The 22,712-nt window shown below is 40.7% G+C and overlaps 1 protein-coding gene across 2 annotated transcripts in view; it reads left to right on the forward strand.

Moving 5' to 3' along the window:
• plod2 (procollagen-lysine, 2-oxoglutarate 5-dioxygenase 2) overlaps positions 1-9,253 on the forward strand; it is a 32,184-nt gene extending 22,931 nt beyond the window's left edge. Inside the window, exons 12-20 of one of the 2 annotated variants that reach the window (XM_072450916.1) lie at positions 1,351-1,476; positions 3,710-3,851; positions 5,028-5,090; positions 5,989-6,102; positions 6,769-6,834; positions 6,960-7,064; positions 8,087-8,233; positions 8,321-8,446; positions 8,556-9,253. In XM_072450916.1, coding sequence (XP_072307017.1) covers positions 1,351-1,476; positions 3,710-3,851; positions 5,028-5,090; positions 5,989-6,102; positions 6,769-6,834; positions 6,960-7,064; positions 8,087-8,233; positions 8,321-8,446; positions 8,556-8,711 — 1,045 coding nt within the window. In that variant the 3' untranslated portion in view covers positions 8,712-9,253. The other variant, XM_072450915.1, reaches the window with a different exon arrangement.
• Positions 9,254-22,712: the final 13,459 nt, after the last annotated feature.

Here is a 22,712-nt window from a genome sequence, read left to right on the forward strand (position 1 = left end):
CATAACATAATAGTTAAGAAATATCACCCAGACCTTGGACCCCCTCACCAACCCGGAAATGCAAACGGCTTGGTTTGATATTCGCCCCCACCCTTGCGAAGAGCGATCTGGCTCCCTCGCCCGACCCGTGACGTAGTCTCAGAGTGACGCGTGTGTGCCCCGCCCACCCGTGACGTAGTGTGTGCCCCACAGCTGTGTGCTGTAAGCTCCGCGGAGCAGCGCGGAGTGAGTGAGAAAGAGTCTACTTTGAGACTGAATAAAAACACGTTGATTCTACAGCGTGCAGTGATATATCGTGTTGATTCTACAGCGTGCGTGATATATCTATATATATATATATATATATATATATATATATATAAAGTCTTATGTCCATCGCACTCTTATTTCCTGGTTTTTCGGTATCGGATAGAACTTCTCTTTGTTTATTTTCCCGGTTGCTGCATCAACTGCCACATAAACCTTCACCATTGTGATAATAGTAAAGAGTGCGATATCATTAATGAAGTTTTGGGCCTCTTTGAGCCGTGTTTCGTCGTAAATCGAAGCAGAAAAACTCCGGGGCTTGAATGGGAGACACGAGCAGCGCGGAGCCGGGGGGAAGGGGGGGGCAGGCGGGAGGGGAGGGGGGGAGGGGGTGGAGAGGGGGGATAATGACGCGTGCTTGCCCTTATGACGCGGTCTTGCCCCACCGCCCGTCAGTTTGGAGATTCGAGAAAAGGAGATAGTCTGTAATATAGCTAAACACTACGGGAATCAATCAGAAAAACACTCTGGGTACATATATGAAGCACAAATAGCAATGTAAGAAGGTTAAAAGCTCTGAAAAGTCGATTTTGCTTGTTATGGGACCTTTAAATTAGGACACACAGGGTTATATTAAAACACATTTCAGAGCATATTAGTACACATAAACACGACTACTGTACGAGGATAGCAGGTTTTAAGCATAATGAGTCCACACTGAGACGAGATACAGTTGTAGTTTGACCTTAACAATTCGAGCCTGTCACAAACAATTATCTTGCAGACAAAATTGCCAGGTTCACTTTTTTCCACACTCAAACATTTTACACAGATCCCCAACTGTTTTGCAACTCAGGTTATGCTTAAAATGCATCAACAACATCTTGAATTACATTGTGATTTATGGTTTAAACCCTGCATGCAAATTCCAAGAAAACATTCCACACTCAAAAGTTGTTTTTTGACTCGGGTCCAGAACGATGCACAGCTGTCAAAAACACACACAACACTCTTTTCTGTTGCGCGAGGTGGTTTGCTTTCTGTGAGTTTTATCTCCTCCGACAGAATTACCATCTCTTCTCCTCTGCTTCTGCCTCTCCACAGGAAAATAATTGGACCCCTTGTCACTCGTCACGGCAAGCTGTGGTCCAACTTCTGGGGAGCCCTGAGCCTGGATGGTTATTACGCCCGCTCCGAAGATTATGTCGACATTGTGCAAAGAAAACGTGTGTAAGTACAAGCGCGCCCGCACGTATTACCTCGACGCTACGGAGGAAGATCTGTGCGTTTGTCTCGCTCCACGTATTTGCATGTAAGCATTAAATCACTGTTGGATTGTGATCTGGAGTGCACTGGAAACTTGCTCTGCTGAAGTGCTGTTTTGGAAAATACGCTCTAAATCCTCAGAGGGAAACATACATCAAGTTCATAAAGTGGCTCAAGGAATGAAATGCAGTGAACAAATCTCCAAAGTCATAAAGGAATAGCGTCAACTCTATCAATTCTTTATCAAATCATCTCTTAAGCCACTCCCCTTTTCATAGATTGTGGGAAGTAAATATGGGTCATCTTTATCAGCATACGATCGGCAAATATCAGGTCTAGAAACCCAAACCATACATTATTAACTAGGTCACACAGCTAATCTACTGTGACACCAAATTATATCAACATCTGATCCATTCTGCCATTTCTTTACAGAGAAATGATGATACTCACTCTTTAAAGCTTGTTGTATGTATTAACGAAAGACGTACCGGTATATACTGTACTACTGGCTGGCCAACAGCAGCAAATACACTTTTATTGTGTAGATGAAAGAATCCATATAAGTAATCTATAGAGGAAAGGCTTATATTGCTTGCACAATTTGAGCTTTCAGCTGCAATAATGTATCTGAATGAGCCAATCTGTTACAGGAACTTCAATTCCTATTTTCTCTTTCTTTTTATTTACTTTCTCTCTCAGCTTTTCTCATCACTATCCCTCTTCTTTTCTCTCCTTGCCTTTCTCTTCCCTCATATCTGGGTTGGTTATTAAACAAAAATAAGTATTTAAATGAGTTTTATGTAGTGCAGTGACAGTAATAATAGCAAACATTAGTTGCAGTAATAGTGTTGCGTTGCAGTAGCTGTGGCGGATGTAGTTCTACTTAACTTATAGCGGAGGACATATTTCGAGCTGTAAAAATATATGCTCTGCCAATTCCCAAAAAAGCCTCAAAGCACCAAGGAAACCTTTGGCTTAACTTAAATATTTTTTTTTCTATTCAACAATAATATGAAATGAGCCGTATAGAGTCAAATAATATACATCGACTCACCACAGAAGACGTTTAATATCCCGTGAACCTGTGGCCAGTCAAGGGTCTACTTTGCTCAAAAAGGGAGTTTGAGAATAGCACAGACCTTTTGGCTGCAGGAGAAGTTGACCAAAACGGGCAAAAATCAGAAACGGCAGAAAAAGGAAAAATAGCATTAGGTTCAAGTCAAGCATTGAGTTCTAAGACAGATTTACAGTTACATAGAGAAAGCGTGCAGGAACAAAGTTAAAGAAATGTGTATAAGTGCAGCCACATAAAAATGTTTGTGTTGAAATGGGGCGATTTGAACCTCCATGAATAACCCAGTCTGTTTTACTCTATTGGCAGTACTTGGTTTGGTTTGGTTTCCATTTATGTGTAGAATCTGATATTGTAGTAGTGGATGAAGCTGGCACTGAAAAAATGCTTTGTACCTGTAAAACATGGTCTAATAGAAATGTTCTTAAAGTGTAGAACAAAGTAGAGTAAAGTTGGGCTGTTTGGGGGGATGTGGTTTTCAATTAAAAGTAAAATGATCATGTATGGAGGGATGTGGCAAGATCTAATCCCACAAGACGTCAAGATATGATAACATAATTTCCCCAAAAATTATGCACCAGTGGAAAAAGATCTTGTGATATATATTTCCCATGTTTTGAACTGTTTTGAAGAACAACTAAAGGTATAAAACATGGGTAAGTTGCATCTTTTGATCATAAACAGTGCTACAATGTTGGCAAAAAATATAAAATATAAATAAATTGAACATTTTAAGCAGAAATGATGTCAAACGTCACATTCTCGTGGCCCTGAACTCGTATCCCATCCCTTTAATCAATATTATTATACAGAACACTTAATGTATTCTTCATCCTTAATAGCTTTACTTGACAATCTACAATGCCCAGTCAAATAAACAGTTATCCAATCCCACATGGATAGATAAACCAATGAATGAATGTCTTATTGAAGAAATTGAAGTGCCCAGAGATTCCCCACGGTGACAGAGAATGCAGAATCCATCCCGGTCGGTCAGTGGCAGCCTTTTGACCACCTCTAGACTGGATTGTTCCCAAGTTACAGTCCAAACAACAATAGCCACATCCTCACACAAGCGAGGAACGCTCATTTTAAATCACCCTCTACACTTGTTGTTTCTAGGGGCGTGTGGAACATTCCTTTTATGGCGCACGTCTACCTCATCCACGGCACTGCGCTTAGGAATGAGCTGAAAGAGAGGAACCACTTTGTTCTGGAGAAACTGGACCCGGATATGGCTTTCTGCAGAAATTCCAGGGAGCTGGTGAGAGCTGACCGCTTTTGTGTTATCGTGTCAAAAGTTCTATTTGAGTTCATTTATTTTATGTTCTATGGACCCTTTAAAAATGTCGATAGAATGTTCACAATTCTGGAATGAAGGCGACATTTTCTCTGATAAACACTGATGATTTTAAGTCTTTCTAACAAAAAACAGGCAACAATTTTGAATTTTCAGACTATGAATGTCAGGAAGTATGGTTTTCTATTACAAAAGTTAGGAAAAGAAAATCTATCCTAAAATTGTGTTCAGAAAAAGTATAATTTGTGATAAAGTGTGTAATATATCTGCACATAAAATTAAAAAAAACAACGATTGTGAGATCAACATTTCTGTACGTATTCGTGTGGTAAAGTCTAAATATAAAATCAGGATTTTGCCTTCATCAAACATGCTCAGTGGCAATCATAATCTCCTATAACAAAAATAATATATAATATATATTCATATATATATATATATATATATATATATATATCATAAATGCCATGTATCTCAATGGTTTTCATTTCCCAAAACCACTTTGATTTTTCATATTTTATTTTATTCATGATATTCTGTGGCAAATCCCATTGAATTTGCCATTGGAATCACATTATATCCCACTTCACATTTACCTTCATTCTGGAATTTAGAATGTTCTTAAAGGGGTTATATGTGGCGTCAGCAGCTATTTTAAAAGTATTTAATCTCACGCTTAATTGACCATATGAATGTTAACCGTGATGTGCAGCAAACAGTACACTGGTGAATGTGGTTGAATCATCTTCCTGTCATCTGTCACCAAGGCATGGCTTTCCTTGTGTTTTTGGAGGGCTCTGTGGTGCTCAAGAGCTTAAACTCGACTTACATTTCTACATCCATCACCTTCTCCCTGTCGGAATGTGACCAGAGACACTGTGCATTGCCTGGCTGACAAAAAAAACACTTTGGGTTTCTAACTTTTCCACATAATACTTCTAAATGTATCCAAACTGCGCCCCTTTTGGATTGTGCGACTATTTCTCCCAGCATGCCTTGACATCAGCTTCAGAGGGACCCTTGCTCCTTTACACACAGGCGTAGTCGCTGTTCATCTCTGTGTGTGCGACAAATGTATCTCAACTGTGTATCTAAAAGTATTTATGTTCTTTTTGACATAATGCTTCTCCTTTATTTTAGACGAGTCACAGAGAAAAAGACTCCCCTTCTCCGGAATCATTCCATATGCTCAGGCCCCCGAAGGTTCCCATTTGTTTTGATTATTCTGTCCAATGGCTTAGCTCATAGCACATATTTCGCAGTCTAGTATTTTATGTGCATGTTGTAAACGCAAAAGCCAATTCAAATAGAGTTTGTCAGCTTTTTGTGTGAAACTGCAGGATTGGTTTTCAAGAACGACTGCCTGGCGACACTTTGCTCAGTGAATCCAAGTTCAAAAGTATAAGTTTAACTGGTAGAAAACACCTGTTGTTTATCTCAGATCTGTCAAAGATTAGGCGAGTCCCCTGTTCTGATGCTCGACTCCAAACAGCCCCTTAACTGCAGCCACCTGCTCACTCCACTCAAAGACTGATCTCAGACTAGGCTGTGGCATTATCACATATTATCTTTGGCATTTGTTCAAGATTTTTGCTTTTCTTGGCAATTCCCGTTCCAAAATTGGTCGTAATTCATCATATTTATAAGCCCATAGAAAGCCTAGTCTGATAGTGAGTCCAAATGTAGAGCACTCCTCCTCCTCCTCCTCCTGCTTCACTCGAACGAAAGTAGAATTCCTTGATTTGCTTTGACCCAAACCGTGCCCTTTCCCTCCTCCTGTGATCTCATCTCACTCCCAGCCCACAAAACCCTGCAGCACCCATAAATAATCCCAGATTATTTATATGGCACTTCTGGTTTTACCCACCAATCAAGCACTTGATTGCAACAAACATCCTTTCTGCAATTATACTTGTCTTAGCCAGTTGAGGTGTAACTTTAATTGAATGCTCAAATCAGTCGCAGTCACATAATGAGGAGCTGCCGTGCATTAGGTGTTCACTTTTACATTGTGTGCATTTGGATCAATTACTGAGTTTTTGTAACGTCTAACATCTTTGTATACAGCTGACTAAACCTTTTTTTTCTCCATTTGCCACAGGGAGTCTTCATGTACATAACAAACCGCCACGAATTCGGGAGACTAATTTCCACTGCCAATTATAACGTTTCTCATTTTAACAGCGACTTGTGGCAGATATTTGAAAACCCAGTGGTAAGTCATTATGGCAGCATGTTATTCCGCTCCATTGTGAAATAAAGACATGTATTATTCTTCGATAGCACAAATGAGCAGCAGGCACTTGTAAAGGGTTTCAGCTGGAATGGAAGTAATGGCTTTGCGAGGAGAGGTGGGCGATATATTGCATCGTCTAAAAGATTATATCAACATTGTTCTGAACATATGCAAACATTTAAAACATAGGATTCTGTCTGAATATAGCAAGTTTTTAAATGCTGCATGAACTTGCCGTGAAATTTTGCAAAAAACGTATTGTATACATGTATTTATTTGTACAATCCATTCAGTTTTTGTAAGACAATCCACAGTTAGATGGACCACAGAAAGAATACTTATTACTGTGGGTATAACTAATGGGGAAGCAGACTAAAGAAGAACAATCATTTATAGGCACAGCTAAGAACATTTCTGATGGATTGCTAAACCATGATCTTGTGGCGTTATCGGCAGGATCAGCAAAAAAATATTAAGATGTTAATTTTTTTGCCAATATCGCCCACCCCTGCTTCAGAATGAATGTACTTGGAACGCGTGGCATTTGCGGTGTGGGATTAACGATGTAAAATATGCAGGTCAGCAAACAGTCTAGACGATAAGGCCAGTGACTAACAGTACTCCCGGTATATGTAATCTCCACAGGACTGGAAAGAGAAATACATCCACCAGAACTATACACAGATCTTCACCCACAACTACTTAGAAGAGGTGAGCCTACAAATACATAACATATAAGGAATACAACAGCGTGATGTAATGTAGGCGGGGATCTACAATACACATGTCTTTTGTCTGGGTTTTGAATTCTGTCTTTGTGCTTGTGTCTGCTGCAGCCTTGTCCAGATGTGTACTGGTTCCCAATGTTCACAGAGAAGTTCTGTGATGAACTCGTGGAGGAGATGGAGCACTACGGTTCATGGTCCGGAGGGAAACATCAGGTCAGTGCTGCGAGCCCAGGGATATTAGACAAAGCACTTGGTTTAGGGATTTCCAGAGTGCACACGCCATTATGCAGCGTTCAGCGGCTCTTTTAACAGTCTCAATATATACTTTCTTAAGTGTCCTGTCCTTGAGGGCTGTTTTCAACTAGATTACTCTTCAAAAGTGATACACACACAATGAATTGACACCTCTTCACCTGTGCACTTCATTTGCTAGTTTTCAATTTTGTATTTGTATGTGACCTTTGCTTTGGACTCATCCTTCAACCATTGTCTCTGGGCAGGTTGTCAGGAGACTAGATAGTAGTTGTTCTAAAGTAGTACTTTATTGGAAGATAATGTGTATTACTTCAAAGAATTTTGTATACAATTGAGTTTCATGAGTAATTGAACTTTGATTTGATGTATTGCCTTCCTACAATTACAGGGGAAAACCGAGGGGCCACATATATGAGCGCGCACAAAGAGGATCATAAATGCAATCTTTCACAATATGTTATTGGCAGTGGTTTCACTTGTACACTCCAAGTATTTAGTATTCCCACCAGTTTTAGTTCTGTATCACATCACAATGTTTGTTATTTAGCTTATGATGGTAGAATTTTGATCATTTGGGCTAATTCACCAGGAAGGCTGAGTGCCAACAAAAATTGAGGGACACAGTTTATGAATTAGAACACAAAATGTTCTTTAATTTAATTGTATTCGCCTATGTTAATTGCTGTAGAGTTGTTACAATAGTAATATAATGCTGTATTTAAAGTGTAAGGCACGTAACTGCTTCTATGTAGTTAGAAAGTGGTAATTAGCGTGTCACAAAGTTTTCCTGGAAAGATGAATGTGTGCGTTTGGGAAAAGGCTCGGCTGTACGGGTCATTAGGCCTAGCGCTGCAGACAACAGCACACCCTGTGGTTAATAGTCACCAGACCAGCACTTTTGTTACTGAGAAAACACTCTCACAATCACAGGCGGTCGGGTCATTTGTTCCATTGCTAATCATGCCTCTGTGTCTTCTCAGGACAAACGAATCTCTGGAGGCTACGAGACTGTCCCGACCGATGATATCCACATGAAACAAATAGGTTATGAAAAAGAATGGCTGCACTTCCTCCGAGAGTTCATTTCTCCAGTGACGCTAAAGGTGTTCTCTGGATACTATACTAAGGCGAGCGCACGTCGCAGTTCATTTTGTCAGACATGTTTATCCAGACACAAGTGAGCGGAGCGGCTAACATGACGTTTACTGCTGTAGGGATACGCTGTGATGAACTTTGTGGTGAAGTACACTCCAGAGAGACAGGCGTTCCTCAGGCCGCACCACGACTCCTCCACTTTCACCATCAACATCGCCCTCAACAACAAGAACACGGACTTCTTGGTACTGACAGAAGATCACATTTACTTTTCTGTGTTTTCAGGTGCAATGAGTCGCCTATAGTGACGATGCACCTCAAAACTTGTGTTCATTTGACTGTCATGTGTTGTAGGGTGGAGGCTGCCGTTTCCATAGATACAACTGCTCCATTGAGTCCCCCAGGAAAGGCTGGAGCTTCATGCACCCAGGACGCCTGACCCACCTGCACGAAGGCCTGCCCACCACCAACGGCACCCGCTACATCGCTGTGTCCTTCATCGACCCCTGAGCTAGTCTTTTTACTGAGGTTTTTAATGTTTCTGTTTCTTAATTTGTGCCTTGGATATCTGTTCTGATATTTTAAAGCTAATGCTTTAAAAGAATAAAGAATTGTTATAAAATCTCTGTCAAACAGAGTGAAATGTTGAAAGGGAAGTGACAGTTTTCTCAGTAAAGATACACAAAAACAAGTGACAATCATGAGAAGAAAACGAAGAACAGTTATTTATTGTTGAGAATGAAAGTGCAGATTGGAGTCTGTAACACACTGGTCATCATTATGAGCTAGCTCCTGTAGTCGGGTTAACTTTAGCCCGCTAGCACACCTGGAGAACAAGAAGGAAAATGTCACTGAACTTTTGGTACTGTAATCTGCTCCTGGTGCTGCCCTTCTGTGACTGCTTCAAAGCTGTTGCAGGACTTTACCTGTTGTTTTTTTAATCTGAAGCTGTAACGCAAATTTGATTTGTGATTTTGTTTGTTTTCCTTTCCCTCAGTTACATCTTCTAAAGAATCAGGTTAGGTTTAGTTTAGTAAAATGCAATGCACATTTTACAGTTAGACATTTTTCAGCCATTTTTTCTTGAGCCTGTTTGAATGGATTTTATGCAAATTATTTTTGAAATAAAACAAAAGCCTGATAAAAAAAAATGCATTTGACTTGGTTTGTGTGAGTCTTTCCCTGTTCACTGAGCTTGTGTGCACAAGAACATGTGGAGACGCAATCTGAACACGGCCGTGTCTTCGGGGAGCTGCAGCGCAGGAGGCTGGTGTGGTGATGATGTACATAAAGTGTGAATGTAGTAGAGTTTACCTCGGGGGGCAAGAGTAAACATGTACTGGGGTTGTACAGGTGGAAGGGGGGCTACTGATGAAATCACAGGGAGCTGAACTCACGAGACCCTCAGAAAGTTAGTTTTGAAGGCGAGAGACAGACTCAGGGTTTCCCCATGTCCACAGTGTCCACAGTGTCCACAGTCGCACTGTAAATCCAGATTAGTATTAGTTATCTCACAAAGAAACTCAGGAAACCGATGCCTTCATTTGCAAAGTAACCTCAGTAGAAAAGACAGATTTCACTCAAGTTTGTAGAACTTATTTTTCGCTAGTAAACAAACAAGTTCCTGGTTTAGTCCTGGTTTAGTCCCTGTGGATACTCAATAAGAGCATAATAGTAATGTTTCTCAGTCTGGATTAGTTATGTCACTATCCCAAGCAAAGTTATAATAGTTTTTACTCTTACACAGGAAAACTATTTAGGTTTACAGTAGAAAAATACTAGGGAGGGAGGGAGGGAGGAGAAGGAAGGAGAGGGGAATGAAAGATTTAGGTCAGCACTGGGGGTAAGGCCCGTACCTCAAAGGGGTCTTTATAGGCATCACTTCCCAGTCTGCGTTGTGTCCAAAAGTTTCTGAAAGGTGACATTGATCTCAAGCATGCAGGACATACCTCGTAAACCAGCAGCTTCACAAAGGTCAGACTTCATACACGGGAGAGGAATGGCCAAAATAGTGAGGGAGAAGTTACGAATCTTTAGATTCACTTTGGGTAAAATGTAGACAATTAAAAGGTTTCAGGAACAATTGGACCAAAGTCAATAACTTAAATCATCAAAAGAACACATAGTAAATAGTAAAGGCTATGATGAACATATTTTAACAGCAACATTTTAAATAAATCTGCTGTTTTAAAAATGTGTAAACCTATTTGAATAGTCAACACATCAAGAGCCTTTTGTGTATTTTCTTTTTGAATAAACTTCTGTCTCGCTGCGCAGACCTGCTGAGCTCAAAGTCACAGAGAGAGGAGGAATACTGGGATGCTAAACAACATACCACAGTGCACTGCACCACTAACTGCAGGCTGCCATAGAGACAAACAGTGTTTTAGAGCAACACTTCCTGCCTAAACAAACCATCGAAATTAGGTGTTGGGATAAGATGCCTGAGGTTATACTCTGTTTGGACCTTTGTGGCATTGGATTTGTATCGTAGAGAGCATACCACTGGTGCCAGTCTAGAGTGTGGTGTGCACAAAGACTGTGGTTAGTGCAGTGTTTAGCTGTGCACGTGCAGGAAGAGCTGTAAAGCATCAAAATAAACTCTGGTGTGAAAAAATCTCCTCCTACCTGGGAACGTTCAGTTATTGTTAGAAGTCGGACAAAGGAACATTCTTATAGCTTGGAATTTCACGTTTCAGAACCCTTCGTTTATCCGAGATAGACAGTCCAACATGGCTGCTTTCTGTGTTTGGATCAACTTTAACATCTTACACTTTCACCAGTGATAGAACTGGTGTTATTTTCCCTTTAGTGGCTCTGTACTGTCCGCCCGCTGTCTGTGACCTGCTCCTGTGCAGCCGCTGACCCTCTGCACTTATAAATATGTTACACTAACGTTGTTAGTGTCTACACGTAGCCAACAAACAGAGATTTAAAACCTACAAATGTAAGAACACTGTATGGGTTATAAATAGACTTAATTGGATCCACCTTTTGGTTTTTGGTGTGACCACTTTCCTGGTTAGTACATCAGGGGTGTCCAAACTTTTTTTCACAGTGGGCCGCATTTTGAAACTTACACAGTGCAGGGGGCCACAACCCAACTTTGTCGAATTTGTTAAGGACAAAGTGAAACAATGGAAATTTTGCATTTGACATAGTTTCAATGCGCCTCCACACGTTTTAATGAGACTCGGAACATGAAAATTAGGTTGGTATAGCATCAAAATGCAAACATCAAGAATTATTTTTCCAATTTTACAGTAAAAAGTACTGTTTGGACCAACTTAGCAGGAAGCCGGAGGGCCAACAAAAATTGGTCTGAGGGCCGCATTTGTCCCCCGGGCCGTAGTTTGGACATGCCTGCTGTACATGAACTGCTATGAATTGCTTATAGTTTTCTGAATTGACAATTTGAACACAAAAACTCCAAGAAAACGTCTTTCCGATGTCCAGGGTCCAACGTCATTTCATGCATAAATAACCAAACTCATTTCTGACCCAATAGCCTATTCAAACCAGAATATTTCACCCTAGATTAAACAAGGGACACCATTGTATATTATTGTTGAAACACCATTTGTACAATCACAGCTAAACTGTTTGGGCCCAGCTCCAGCTCAGGCAGGCATTTGTCAGCCAGCCGAGCTCTTGTTGATGGAAAGAACATAACATTAGGCCAGCTCTGTATGTGCAGTGTATGTGTCGTATGGAGTGCACAGAACTAATGGCCAGGGCCTGGAAGGTGTTTGCATAGCAGGAGCAGGAGGCTGGAGTCAGGTGGGTTCAAGTGCAGTGCAGCAGTGCAGTGAGTCAGGCCTTCTTTAGTGGAAAAGTACTGAGACCAAACACAAATATGACCAGGAAGTGTCAGGTACGCCACGGGGCACGGAGGGTTCCAGTGTTTCTGAGAGTTAGTGTGATAAAATGTAAATATATGATTATATTTGTGTGTTAAAAGTTATCTGCATCATTAGCCTGAGGGGAGGGAAAGGCATGTATTTCTAATAACATGTGTGAAGATGTTGTAGAAGCAGCCGTGAGGAATGTTCCTCCCATCCTGGGGACCAGATGGGTAGAACATTCACCAAGGTTTTTATCTCTAAAGATAATACCAAAGAGTCGTAAAAGACAAGTGCCTTGATGTGAAGCTGACCAATGAGAAATGTGACCCGCCTTTTTTATGTGTGATTTTAATAAAATTACTTGTAAGAGGGAGGAACGCTGAGAGTGATTTTGGAAAGTCGTTCAGGTTGTCCTCCTCCATATAATACTTACCCAAAGCCAGTATCAAAATTGTATCCAGCACTACCTACGTTAAGTGTTCCCGTAGATTATGCCCCAGAGGGAGCAAAATTAGTGTAGGCTGATCCATTTAAGGAAGGATCGAGCAGAGTGTTGCGGGATCGTGAAAGTTTAAAGAAACCTCAAAGATACTGTGAGGAATATTCAACAGCGGAGGCATATCCTGCAATTGAAGTCCAAGACGGGGCGGGAGGGACGACATACGTGTATAGGACATGGACTTTAGGTGACGTTAAGGCCGCTCTAGAGGGAGTAACGAAACCAAATGTACACATTGATAGATGTCTTAATGAATTATCACTCCTGATAACACAGTACAGACTAAATGAGGCAGAAATACAACATGTCCTAATGCAACATCTGGGCCTTCATTGGATACAATTAAAGGGGAATTGGGATCCGTTTAATGCAGGAGTAGCTAGACCATATAATGATGTACCGGGGGATGGGGCTACGACAATGGCCAGATTGCAAGAAGGAGCAGGAGGGGGAGTTTGGGGCAGGGCAAGGGCACATTTTACGAGGCCGGCGGATTACCTGAAGATAGAGCAAACTAAACAGGGGGATGGAGAAACAGTTCAAGAGTTTAGAAGCAGGCTTACGGGGATATTTAAAGATAACAGTGGAATCCCAGAAAACGCAGCTGCTGATGGCGTTTATCAGCAGTAGTTGAAAAGAGCAGTAATGGACGGACTTAAGCCCCAAATCCAATGGTGGCTGAAGAAAAATTATGTACATATGGCAACAGGAACACTCGAACAGTTCACAGAACAAGCAGTGCATGCAGAATCAGTGGAAAAAGAAAAACAGAAAAAAAGGAAATTAACAGAGACGTATGTTATGGTGCCATTGGAAGAATGCGTCCAGACAAGCATAGGAAAGAGGGGAGCAAGGGGAAAAACAGGTTACAGAGGGGGATATAGAGATAAGAAAAGAGAGGAACAAAGAGAGGAGGATTGGAAATTGGGAAAGTGTTTTCTCTGTCACAAAACTGGACATGTGGCGAATAAATGCCACAAAAAGAGGGACAGGAGAAGAACGGAGGAGGATAGTGAAGAAGAGGAAGAGGCATGACTAGATAGGAAAAGTAAGTGCAGGACAAAGGAGGGTGGCTCGGACAATAAACAGACAAAGAATGAGGGGGACGAAGAGACAGAAATGTTTTTAAATTTAGAATATGTCAACAATAAACACAGGCCTGAAGTGACGATATGGGTAAATGGGAAATTACTGATATTCTTAGTCGACACAGGAGCAGAACGGACAGTGTTGCGAGACGTAGGTGTGACTGCACCAGGGGAGGCTGTAGTAAAGATGATATCAGCACATGGACAAACAAAAAGAAATCCACTGAGTGTACCTACTAAATTTAGGTGGGCAGAAACAGGGGAAGAAATTTTAGCAACAGCTGTGATGGATTCAAAGTGTCCTCATAATCTCTTAGGAAGAGACCTAACCACAGCACTAGAAATGGCTATAGTGCCTCTGACAGACGGGACAATGACCGTTATAAAACACCCGTTACATGAACCCATCAGCGGAGCATATGTCACAGAAGGGACAGGATTGCCATACTATTCATGGACACTAGATTTACCTACAGGTGACCCAGGAGAAATAGTAACCACACTGTTGACATTGGCAAAAGAAAACACAACCAGCCCCCGTGACATTAGAAAGCGAGATCAGTTACAAATGACGTTGCGTTACAAAGCCACACCAGGACCAGACATGACTTACGACGAAGCTGTGAATAAACTAGGTCCGCAGAATATTACAATAACTAATCTGTATTATCATGAGGGAACCTCGTATTGCGATGTAGACGTGAGTGAAAACGTAACATTGCTAATGTCCTCCCAGGAAAAACGGCATCTGCCATTAACTAAAGCAAACAATGCCAGGTGGGAGGATATGGGACAGATAGTCAAAGATAACAGACGAGCTAATGACTGGGAAAACACAGGAGAAGGGAGAAAGCAGATTAGCAAGAGGACAGGATGGACAAGATGTCCGTTATCTTTACGGATCACAGTGACGCCAAGGGTGCACCTCAGCGGGGGGTTGACGGAATGAGTAATAGAAGAAGTACAGAGTTATGTATTAACAGGAGGAAGAATTTGAAATCCTAAAAGAAATACCTGTAGGATTATGGAGTTTAGGACCATCGGACGTGGGACTGATGAGGGGGGCCAGTCCGGTAGAGATCCAACCAAGGACAGAATATAGGCCAAAAGTAAGACAATATCCTCTAAAATTAGACGCTAGACAAGGTATAAAACCAGTAATAGAGGATTTAAAAAAGGCAGGCATAATAATCCCATGTCCTGACGCTCAATGTAACACTCCAATATTCCCTGTTAAGAAAGCACCACCCTCTTTAAGCTGGCGAATGATACAAGATTTACGAGCAGTAAATGAAGCAGTTTTACCTAGGGCTCCGAATGTGCCTAATCCACACACGGTGCTAAATAGTATAAAGCCAACAGCTAAATATTTCACTGTAATAGATTTAGTCAACGCTTTTTATTCTATACCATTGTCCGAAAAAGCTCAATCGTGGTTTGGATTCACCTTTGAAGGGGAGAAATTGACATTCACCAGATTACCACAAGGTTACTGTGAATCTCCTACCATATTTTTCCAAAATATGGCAAATTGCTTAGCTCAACATACCCCAAGTGATGGTTCACAAATATTAGCTTATGTAGATGAACTCCTAGTGGCCAGTGACACTAAGGAAGCGTGTATTAAAGACACAATAAAACTACTCAAACATCTACACCAAACAGGAAATAAAGTAAGTAGGGAAAAACTACAGTTATGGAAAACAGAAGTGAAATACTTGGGGCATACGTTAAGTGAGAAGGGGCGCACAGTAAATTAAAAACGAAAAGAAGCTGTGAGACAAACACCTAAACCGCAAACAAAAAAACAGATGATGTCATTTCTTGGGTTGTGCAATTACTGTAGGATGTGGATATTAGAATATGCAGAAACGATAAGACCCCTGCAGGATATGATATTCAAACAGAAAATATCCATGACAGATAAACTAAAATGGGACACAATATCAGAGCAAGCTTTTGAGAAAATAAAGTGCCAGCTCTGTGAAGCAGGAGCTCTAGTGCTCCCAAATTATGAAAAACCTTTTGAACAGATGGTAGATTGCAAAAATGGGTTTATGGCATCAGTATTGACTCAAAAATATGGGGCAGGAATGAGGCCTGTAGCATATTACTCTATGCAATTAGACGCAGTAGCTAGAGCAACTGCACCTTGTGTCCAAGCGGTATTAGCAGCTGCTGCAGCAGTACAAACATCAGCGGAAGTGGTTTTATTTCATCCACTCACGCTGAAAGTGTCACACGCTGTTGCCGCACTGCTTCTCCAGACAAACATGACATTTTTGTCACCAGCTAGACACCTTCTGTGTACTGCAGTACTATTATCTCAACCACACCTGACTATAAAAATATGTGCAGGATTTAATCCAGCCACGTTTCTACCAATACCTATAGACGGAGACCCACATGACTGTGTACAAATTTCACAAGTTCAATACAAACCAAGACCTGACTTAAAGGACTTGCCATTGGAAACAGGCCATGTGATATTTGTGGATGGATCAGCCAGCAAAAACGACAGAGGTCAAAACCAAGTAGGTTATGCAATAACGACTACAACAGAAGTGATAGAAGCTTTAAAGTTACCGTGTAACTTATCAGCACAAGCAGCCGAACTAATAGCATTAGCAAAAGCATGCAAAATATATGAAAGAAAGGAAGTGACGGTGTATACTGATAGCCAGTATGCATATGGATCCGCACACATATTTTGCAAACAATGGAGCTTGAGAGGATTTAAAACAACTACTGGAAAACCTGTGACGCATCGTGGGTTATTACAGACATTATTAATTAATCTACAGCTGCCAAACAAGATAGCTATATGCAAATGCGAAGCACATAAAAAGGGAACAGACCCAGTAACAATAGGGAATAACTTAGTGGATGAAGCAGCAAAAAAGGCAGCACAAGGCCAAGTTACTATTTTGATAACAGAAGAAAGTGCTTCACCAGACAATGAAGATCCTCTCGAGATATTGAAACAACGGCAAAGTGATGCACCACAGTCAGAGAAACGAGTATGGATTGCTAAAGGAGCAACAAAAACTAATGGACTATACAGAAACATTGACGGAAAGCCATGGCTACCGAAGTCGTTGTTCAAATGGGCTGCAGAAATGAGCCATGGGCTATGTCATGTATCATGTGGAGGGATGGATGGACTAGTAAACAAATATTACCAAACATATGGATTCAATACGTATTCAAAAAAAAATTGTAAACAATGTTTGATATGCACAATGAATAATGCGCAGGGAAACATGAGACCTAAGAGAGGAAAATTCCCAGCACCGAAGTATCCATTTGAGGTGATACATATGGATTTTATACAGCTAAACAAAAGACAAGGAGTAGAACATTGTTTAGTAATAATAGACGCATACTCTAAATGGGTAGAAATATTTCCAACCGCAAGCCCTGATGCAGTAACAGTAGCAAAAGCTATATGTAAGCATATAGTGCCAACATTTGGAATTCCAAGAATCATACAATCAGATAATGGAAGCCATTTTGTCAACGACGTGATAAAAACAATGGCTGAAAATCGTAAAATTACTTTAAAAAAACATTGTTCCTACCACCCGATGTCGGCTGGCACAATTGAGAGAAGCAATGGGAATATTAAAAATAAATTAAGTAAAGTAACTGCTGAAACAGGACGACTATGGCCAGAATGTGTGGAGATAGTGAAGTTGAACATGCACATAATGCCCGCGGAGGGACAGACACTATCACCGTTTGAGATCATACATGGAAGACCTTTCATAATGCCTGGACTCTCAGAAAGCCCTGCAACCAGCAGTGATAAACCTACGGACTTATCATGGCATATAAGACAGACAATGCATATGAGAGAATTGTTTAAAATACACGAACTGCCGAAAGACTCTTTTATCACCACAGCCTGTCCATGTTGGAGATCTGGTGTTTACAAAGGCACTGAAGCGGGCCAAGTGGAACAGCCCAAGGTGGGAGGGACCGCACCGTGTCCTCCTCACCACTCCAACTGCTGTAAAAGTGGAGGGACGTTCAACGTGGGTACATCTTTCTCACTGCAAAGTGAGGAATCTTTCTGACCTGGCGGCGGACAACACAGCGGCGGACAACACAGCGGCGGACAACACAGCGGCAGATCCATAAGATCTACAAGACGCAGGACTTCGGTGTATTCTTCATTTTTGTATGCAGTGAACACAGAGGCCACAGTGCGTAAAGTGCTATACTCTGCTACAATGAACGGGAGCCAGAGACAGCAAAAAGACGTACGTGTTATCATCATCGCAGCGACGGCGGTAATATGGGTGCTGACACCTGTATTAGGACAGTCGGGGCCACGTGAAAGAACAAACAGCAAGCCAAAGGTACTCTGGGCACCCAACCCATGTTCTAATAGATCAGCATCCACTTGGGTGCCACAATTGTGTATACCTGTGAATGAAACATACATTTTTGAAATTCCATACGCAGATCTGAAATACAGGGGGGAGAAAATAAGTGATCAAATTGATGTAGAAGAGTATGAAATGTATATGATGGTGGGGCAGCAAGATAGTAGCTGGGAAAACACAATGGCATTTTCAGGAAAATCATGGGAGCCATACGCTACTACAGCCGCCGCACAAAGATGGAAAGGTAAAATAGAAATGGCTCAGACTAGTGGTAATGTGTTAATAACGGTAAATCTACACAATCATCAAAATAAGACGAAGTATTCAGACTGTATTGGTGGGTTCCGGGACCAGCTCTGGATCCATTCTGTCATATTCTTGTATGTGTTGTAGCAATCTCAAGCAATCAGGCTCAGACACTAGACACAGTAGGAAGGGCAATGCGGGGATCCATAATAGTTACCAATAAAAAGCAATTAACGCCAGACACCTTTCTATACATGGCAACGGGTGCACATATTGCAACAAATATGTGGATACAAGAAGCATTAGCAGTGGCAAGACCTCTGCGAAGGGATTGCATAATATGCATGACAGCACGACCACAGTTATTATTAGTAGATGCGATAATAGTAAACATGACATGCGTCCAACACCTAGCCAACAGAACCATGAATAATAAACTATGTGCCAATTATGACAGAGCATTTCCAAAATTATAAAAAAAATAATATGCAACAGCCATTGTTTACATTACCTAAAAGCGCCTTTTTTGTCTGCTACAACATAACTACATGCAAAGTTAAAGAAATATGCCTTAAGATGGGAAATGTACCAGTTCATATGTGTAACCTAACTGTGCAGATAGCGGGAGGAGGTCTCTTGGATACCCAACGCCAGGATGTATGGTGGTGGTGTGGGGACACCGTGCTGAGAGGACACTTGGAAGCAAAGGGAGTAGGACTCTGTGCCTATGTATCCCTCTTGTGGCCAGCCGCGGCGAGACGTTAGTGGACAATCTGGTATGCTCTCAGTAGCACCTGATACTACGTATATAGATCCTATTGGGGTACCCAGAGGAGTCCCTGATGAGTATAAGCTGGCTGACCAAATAGCAGCAAGGTTTGAGGGCCTTCCGCTTGTCTCTGCGATATTTCCCATCACGCCGCACAAAAATGTGGACAGAATTAATTATCTGTCTTTCCAATTACAGAGGTTGACTAATCTGACTCACAATTTAGGACTTGCTCTCGGGTCACAGTTGCATTACACCGCTTTAATGGCGTGGCAAACTCGAATGGCAGTAGACATGTTATTAGCTGAAAAGAAAGGAGTTTGTTCGATTTTCAAAGGTCAATGTTGTACGTTCATTCCTAATAATACAGCCGCAGACGGCTCAGTCACAAACACTCTGTCACAATTGAGAACTATGTCTAAAAAAATGAAAGAACACACTGGAGTAGACAATAAAATCTCAGAATGGTTAGAAAGCTGGTTCGGCAGGTGGACTGGTATCATGGTTCCGGTACTGACCTCACTGTTGGTAATAATTGCCTGTTTTGTGTTTTGTGGATGTTGTTGCATACCAATGTGTAGACACACTATAGAACGTACAGTGGAAGAAGCGATCACAAACCGAGGGCATCATAGTTATGCCTTAGTAGCTATAGAAGAAGATGAAACTGACAAGTATTAATGTGCATGACCCTTTGAGTGTAAAATGTATTATGTTCACACCAATATGAAAAACATGTTGAAAACTGAAAAGAGTGATGTGTTCGGATATGAGAAAGTGGGCTAATGCTTTGATAAACAGGAGGGAAATGTGATAAAATGTAAATATATGATTATATTTGTGTGTTAAAAGTTATCTGCATCATTAGCCTGGGGGGAGGGAAAGGCATGTATTTCTAATAACATGTGTGAAGATGTTGTAGAAGCAGCCGTGAGGAATGTTCCTCCCATCCTGGGGACCAGATGGGTAGAACATTCACCAAGGTTTTTATCTCTAAAGATAATACCAAAGAGTCGTAAAAGACAAGTGCCTTGATGTGAAGCTGACCAATGAGAAATGTGACCCGCCTTTTTTATGTGTGATTTTAATAAAATTACTTGTAAGAGGGAGGAACGCTGAGAGTGATTTTGGAAAGTCGTTCAGGTTGCCTACAACATCTTGGCTCGGCTAAGCCTTCCTCTCCCTTGCAAGCCACGCAAAAGACTGACATTTCTGTGTCGTTTAATATTCTAAGTTGAATTATGTTCTCTGACTGTTAAGTAATAGCATTGATTCATGTGTAATTTCTTGACAGTTAGTGGTGTGTGTGTGTGTTAGTAGGACTAGTATGTACTGTGATACTTTCACAGGTGGGTAGTACTCAGTCACATTTAGTTGAATAAAATTGCACTTCTCAGTAGTAGAGTAGTTTTTTGAACTGCATTGAGTACATTATTTGACAATGTAATAGTAATCCTACTTGAGTAAAAGTGTTGGTTCCTCTTCTCACTGTGAGTAGTAAGCCGACATGTGACAAAATGAAATGATTTGTTTCTTGCGACAATCCTTCAGATACAATTTTATTTTGCTCATTTTTGTGTGTATCCTTTGGACTTACCAGGATAAGTTAAAGGATTTAATTAAATTGAGATGTTTCCCTGGGTCAAGTGTTCTAGACTCTTATTCTCACAATTATTCTTACTGGAGCAGTATTGCCAGCAAGATGAATTCTCACAATTTTTGTGACTTCACAAACTCATGTGAAGAACTCAGAGTGAGACACATCAATCTGGCCGAAGCCAGGTTAACGTCTTTGCTCTTACTAGAGTTATTTCTTGGTCTTCTACATTGACGTTTTATCAAGTAGCGTTATTGTTACTTGAGTACAATCTTTTGCTACTCTATGCACCGCTGAATACTTTTTGTTGGCATATTTCAAAATAAATGATTAAAAAGCAAAGAGGTAATGTCTTATCTCATATTTTATAATGGCCCATGTTCTCGTCCTTTCGAGAAAATGTCATCTTATACAAATTTAAAATATTTCTAGAGGCAATCTGCACAACGTACATGCTAATATACCATTAGCTGCTAAAGTCATGTTTAGGAGCACGGTTCATCATTTTTGCCACGCCCCCTAACATTAGTGACGATTCCGTATTTGAGATAAATTGATTGTTTGATTTCCAAGTGGCTGAAGTTTGTATTTTGGACATTATTTAACAAGGTTTGGGAATACCTCAAGACAACGTTCTTGCCCCAAACAGGTTTATATTGTCATATTTAGATATTTACACCATAACAAAGCCGCACACTTTTAACTGGTACTTGGTCCTTTCAGCTTGATTTTGTCCAAAATCCAGGAAGGACTTCCAGGAAGGTAGTATGAACTCTATAGACCACAGTGCCTATTAGAGCAGATTGCATGCTTTTAGTCTATCAGCGGCACCCTCCCTTTTTGCCAGGCAGACTGTTTACCATCCTGGAGTAAACTTGGTGCAAGTGCCATTTAGTCAAATTACAAAGCAACGCTCAGTAAAAACAATCCCCCACTCGCACACACTAACACCAGACATGTATTGATTTATGGCAAAGCCAAAGGCGTAATGGAGATGCAGGAGGCTGGGGAGCCACGTAAGAACCAGCTTCACTCACTCAAACCTTTTCCATGTTATTTTGAGCCATTTGGGAGAACAGGTTAAGATTATGGGGTGTGTCAATATTGATCATGCAAAGGATTATGACTATTTCCTAATACTATTTTAATCTTGGGAAATAATATGGAACATTGGTTAAATCTTTTGTCACACTGTAAGAAGATTCTGCGTTTGACTTCCAGATCTTCACTGCATTAGTTGGACTACATTAAACTCATTATGAGACTCATTTCATAATCTTATCCCGTGGGATTTGTGGCTGGAGCTTATCTCTAATATGGGTCCTATAGGTGGGAGGCACTTAACAACCAGAGAAATAGAAGGGATGACAGAAAACAAAGCATTCCACCCCCACATTCATCATTTTGAGTCACCATTGAATGATGAAATGATGATGGAAAGACTAGAAAAAGTAGAAAACTTAATGGCAAACATATCAATAACATCATGATTAAAGTATTGGAGGGTATTGTTTAACCTTTCAAAGCAGGTCAGAATAAAAAAAAACATAATTAGAGAAGTAATTTGCCAATTCTATATTTGATTATCACAACAGACAGATTTCCCTCTTTATTCTCTGTATATACAGTACAATGTATGTTACAGTGAAAGGTCTCCATGAAGATGCTGGGCCTGTCACTTCTGCAGTTTATTTTTTTAGAACAATATTGGCGTTTACAATAAACAAAGTGTAAAATGAAAATCTATGTAAGTTTATAGTAGTAAGTTATAAATAGTACATTTTGTGGCTTTTTTCCCAAAGAGTATATTGTAAATTCATAACTTTGTTGCAAAATTAGACCTCTGTACACTGTCTGTGGCTAATAATAAAGTATTTTACTTCTGTCAACCAGGAAGTATGAGCGGTGCTATGATTGGCTGTGCTTGGGTGGTCCACCCCAGGGTCACTTAGCTGTCTGAAAAGGCTGTTCCAAAGCAAACACCTGCAAATGAATGCATGTGAATAAAAAGTGTTTGTGAGAGCTAGCAATGATTCAGATAGATTTAAATAACTACTTCCTCCTTTCATTCAATAC

The sequence above is a fragment of the Eucyclogobius newberryi genome, unplaced genomic scaffold (assembly GCF_026437365.1).
Source record: "Eucyclogobius newberryi isolate DKJ021-1_F unplaced genomic scaffold, fEucNew1.0.hap1 SCAF_18, whole genome shotgun sequence".
Classification (NCBI taxonomy): Eukaryota; Metazoa; Chordata; class Actinopteri; order Gobiiformes; family Gobiidae; genus Eucyclogobius; species Eucyclogobius newberryi.